Here is a 4,333-nt window from a genome sequence, read left to right on the forward strand (position 1 = left end):
GCTGGGTTTCAGGTGGCAAATGAGCATTGACTGTGGCTAACTCAAAAGGGTGGGAAGGATGCTGAGTGCAGTTAGTAAGCATCACAAAGCAGGGTGGCAAAAGAAGCACCTGTGAGAATATTAGGAGTTTAACTCTGAATTTTATGCATATCTCAGATTCCCATCAGCTTCTAGAAAGGAAACAGCACCTTGCTGTGAGTCTCAAGCAAGCATTAGTTAGTATGGATTTAAGTCGACATTTTTAGTGGTTAAATCCAACAGTCAATTTAATTTCAGTGGTTTAAATCATATTTGTGCATGTGATGAATCTTTCATTTGCACTTAGCTTAAGGTCAGAGGGCTCTATTTTAAGAGAACAGTGATTCCCACTGAATTTCCCAATGCCTGTGGTGAAAAGATCAGCCCTTTCAGCTGTGCTTACCGGAGTTGCTCATCTCTTCAGCCAGAGCCGTGGCTGTTCAGGGTTATGTTTTTGGCAGTAAAGTCAGCCAAACTGCGTGTCTCAGCTGGCACACCCCACTCACAGCAGTGGAGGTGCCCGTGGCCAGCCCAGGCGAGGAGGTCCGCTTTTAGTTATGTGGGTGATATAAGGCTGCGAAACAGTGAAATTAAACGTCTCTCCCCCTCAAAACCGTTAGGACGATACAGCAGGCCCATGCCCTTTCTGTAACGAGGGCCGAAGTGCTTGCACATCCCTCTCCTCACGGTGAGCTGCTTTAATTAAGCCTAGCCCACGCGTGAACCCGGTTGGTGAATTCGGGTTGCCTGAAGAACGCTCTGCTTCACCCGGTTATCTCAGGGGGTAAAGCGGATGGGAGAATAAACATAACCGAGCCCTCGCCCGCCGGCTGGGTTCCGGGGGGCGGCAGCTCCCGGGAGGGTCCGAGCCCCCTTCCAACTCCTGCTGCCCCCCGGCAGCGCGCTGCCCCTCTCCCGCTTTCGGCCGAAAGGGACCCAGGTATCAAACGGAACCGAGGGCCGGTATTGAGAGAGCAAGTGAAGCGGAAATTTAAAGCCCCTCTGCTAATAGTAACAGTATAAATAACCGAAGACGTCTTGTAAACAGTGCGGTCATAACCCTGAAACATTAAACAGCGCGGTGGGATCTGGCGCATCAGCTGCCGGCGGCCACTGCCGGTGCAGGGGGAGCGCCTCGCTCTCCTGTTTATCTCGGCCTCATCTCCCACGGGCGCGCTGATCGATAGCTAGGAGATGTTTAAGACTTCCCAGCGCCCAGGACAGACTGTACTTCATCCATAGGTAGCTGCACCCGTCCCCGCGGAGCGGCGCGGGGCCTGTCGGGCTCCGGGGCTCTGCCGGGCTCCCGAGGCGAGGACGGGCTGCGGGCCCATCTACCCCAGGGATTTTCTCCAAATCTTTAGCCCCAGCGCAGCAGCCCGTCCGGGTCCCGGTGCGGAGAGGCGGGCTCCCTGCAGCGCGGTCCTTCCCCACCGAGGACGAGAGTCAGAAACGAGCATTACACTGCTCTGTGTTCAGTGAAAAAGAAGGTTTATTCACAGAAACAGAGCAGAACCTGCTTGAAGAAAATATATCTATATATCTTTAGGGTGAATTACTCCATAGAGATGACTGTCAAAGTCAGTTTTTCTAGGCATCCACGTATCTCACAGGTCTCAGACTAAAGATACACGAGTGGTAGGTTTTGTTTGAACTATGTCTTTAGTAGCGCTTGAACCAGCAAGGCTGTTGGTGCAGGACACGCGACTGTACACGCATTTAATAAAGTTAAATAGAGTCGGCATATCTCGGGTTGGAGTCTTTGTACATTCGGTCTCGTCTGCGCCGGGGAGCGGCGCTCCCCGTCGTCCTGCGCGGGACCCGGGACAGCGGCGGGGCCACGGCCTGTTCCCGCCCGCCCCGCCGCCCGTTCCGCGGCCGCGCCGGGTCTCTTCTGGCCCGGCCGCCGGGGCTCAGGATGCCGTCGGACCGCACAAGCGGTTTGTGTTCACCACTTCTTTCAGGTCACTCTCGGGTTTGCCAGCTACCATAAAAGGCCAAGTCTGTAGCCAGGAAAAGAGACGGGTGGGAAGGGGGTTACACGCGGAAAAATGCACATTGTAACGCCTGTGTCCAGCCCTGGAGCGCCCCGGGGAACCGAACCCGGCATCCACCGCTTGGGCCCGCATCTGGCAGCGCTCCGCGGGGCTAGGGCCGGGGCACTCGCCGCCGGCTTCGGCGAGAACCCGTCCACCTTTCGCCGGCGGCTGCTGCCGCTTCGCCTCCCGGCCCCGGCGGGCTCCCCGCAGGCATCCTCGGAGCGGCGGAGCACGTCTGATCCGCGGCCGAAGGGCGGAAGGAGCCGCGGCGTCTGCGTCCGGCAGGTCCGCGTCCCCTCGGCTGCCGCGCCTTTCCCGGCACTTGGTGGTGACCGGTGTGGGGGCTCTTCCCCGCGGGAGCCGCCATGCATCCCCCGGCAGCCCTCCCCGGCCTCCCGCCCCTCGGGGAGCTTGTTTTGGTGTGTCTCTGTGCAGGGGTGCCTGTGTGTGTGTGTTGTGTCTGAACTGGGTGTTGGTTTTGTTTTACTTAATTTTTTCCCGGTGGTGGTGTGCTGAGGATTTTTTTTTCTTTTTTAAATAGCTTTCAGGCCCTTATCAGATGACACAGCGGGTAATGTACTTTCCCCTAGAGTCCAGAGCTCAAAAGGCAGAGCTGGACCCCAGTGAAACATCCCCAGGTTCTCTCTGTGATCCCTTTATCTGGGAGGGTCCACATGTGTGGGCAATGTAAAGGCTTTATGTCTAAAAAGAACCGAGGCAGATCTTGCCCACTCCCGGTTTGCATAATTTACCTGTATTTTTAGAGCTGGAAACTGGATGTTTCTGGTGGCTGGGTATGGTGGGGAGACCCCGGGCTGTTCGGGAAAACTCTCTGTGGGTGGTGGGAGCAGCAGGAGGGACACTGCACAGCCCAGGGAGGTTTTGCAGAGTCCAGGCCAGACACCCCCTCTTGGTCTTTATTTCTCCTTCGCCAGTTTACATGGTAGGAGAAACATCCTGGACCCAGCAAATCTGAGCGGCTGAGTGCAGAGCCCCAAAAACTTTAAAAAACTAGGGCTTGGGAGAACTGTTACGGGAGGAAATGCTAGGGTAGAAAGAAGGGATAAGAATAAATGTAGGTCCTTGGCTTGGGTGCTTCCTAAAACATGCCTTTCTCTAGCCAAATTCCTGCATCAGCCCACTTGCAGGTAGAAAGCTGTCATCAATCTGCTGAGGTTTTTCAGGCATTTCTGGGATAGTAAAGCTTGTCCCTGCCTTAGCTGTGGCCAGAGTGGCCCCTGCTTGCCTCTGGAGCGGATTGCTAGAGCAGCAGATGGGGCCGGAGCGGTTCAACTCTCAGGGCACAGGGTGTGAGGGCAGCTGTTAAGCCTGTCCCCTTGCACAGTACCCCTTGCCACCCCACTGGCACCAGACTTTCTGTGAGAAGGCCAGGGAAGGTTTCTCTCCGCACATGCCCCATCCCTCTTCCTAGGCACACACATGCATAGAGTGCCCGTTCCCGGCAGGCTGTGACTTACCAGGTTGACTGGGTGGATGTAGCCATTTTCGTACTTGTCATTGGCCAGGATCTGCCTCAGGTGAGCAATGTAGCTGGAGGCCAACCTCAAGGTGTCCAGTTTGGAAAGCTTGGTGTCTGGGGGCACCCAGGGCAGAGTGGTCTTAAGCCTGGAGAAGGCTTTGCTAAGGACTCTCATCCTTGCCCTCTCTCTGGCGTTGGCAGCATTTCTCTGGACCTGCTTTCCCTCTTGGCTCACTCCATTTAAAGGGCTCTTCTTGGGGGGAGCTTTCTTCCTCTTGCCCGAGGCCCCTCTCCCTTTCTGAGGGGAGCCATTCTCGCCATTGGATCCCTCCTCGTTGCTCTCGGTGGACGCCCCAAACTCTTTGTTAGTATCCATTTTCAGGCCATTGCACTCCAGCATCTCCACCTCCTGCAGATCTTCCACATCACTGAGGGACCCAGTGGACATGGTCTGGAAGATGCCAAAGGACCAGTGGGATGGGGGAAGGGGTGGGGGGAGGAAGAGCAGCTCCTCAAATCTACTTCAAGGCGGTGGAGGAGAGAAGGGGCGCCAGTATTTTCCTCCTCTTCCCGCCCCCCCCCCCCTCCCCAGCACTAAGGCACGATACCGCCCCCCAGCCCCGCTTTGCCTGTGTTTGAGGGAGGGAGTGAGCGTGTGTGAGAGAGGGGGAGAGAGAGCGAGAAAGCCGAGGAATTTAGTGAGGACACTAGTAATTTATCTAGGGGATGAGAGGCGGATCCAGCCCAGGGGAGGGGCCCTGCCCGCCGAGCACACCACCTCCCCAATCACAGACCT

At 56.3% G+C, this 4,333-nt stretch overlaps 1 protein-coding gene across 1 annotated transcript; it reads right to left on the bottom strand.

The window, feature by feature from the left end:
- Positions 1 to 1,492: 1,492 nt before the first annotated feature.
- On the bottom strand, positions 1,493 to 4,099 carry TCF21 (transcription factor 21). Its single transcript, XM_057408089.1, has 2 exons — positions 3,536 to 4,099; positions 1,493 to 2,021 (listed from the first exon to the last, which is right to left on the bottom strand). Exons 1-2 carry the CDS (start codon positions 3,983 to 3,985, stop codon positions 1,932 to 1,934), a joined length of 540 nt encoding a protein of 179 aa, XP_057264072.1. The 5' UTR covers positions 3,986 to 4,099; the 3' UTR covers positions 1,493 to 1,931.
- Between the last annotated feature and the right edge of the window lie 234 nt (positions 4,100 to 4,333).

This window comes from Pezoporus wallicus, unplaced genomic scaffold (assembly GCF_028554395.1).
Source record: "Pezoporus wallicus isolate ANWC-B61680 ecotype Strahan unplaced genomic scaffold, APGP_CSIRO_Pwel_v1 contig_3817, whole genome shotgun sequence".
Lineage (NCBI taxonomy): Eukaryota > Metazoa > Chordata > Aves > Psittaciformes > Psittacidae > Pezoporus > Pezoporus wallicus.

What these genes read in the sequence shown, in the direction of transcription:
- TCF21 (XM_057408089.1), bottom strand. Translation starts at nt 3,985, where the DNA reads ATGTCCACTGGGTCCCTCAGTGATGTGGAAGATCTGCAGGAGGTGGAG. An exon ending in ACATCCACCCAGTCAACCTG is followed by an intron (nt 2,022 to 3,535) that starts GTAAGTCACAGC and finishes TCCTGGCTACAG; the next exon opens with ACTTGGCCTTTTATGGTAGC.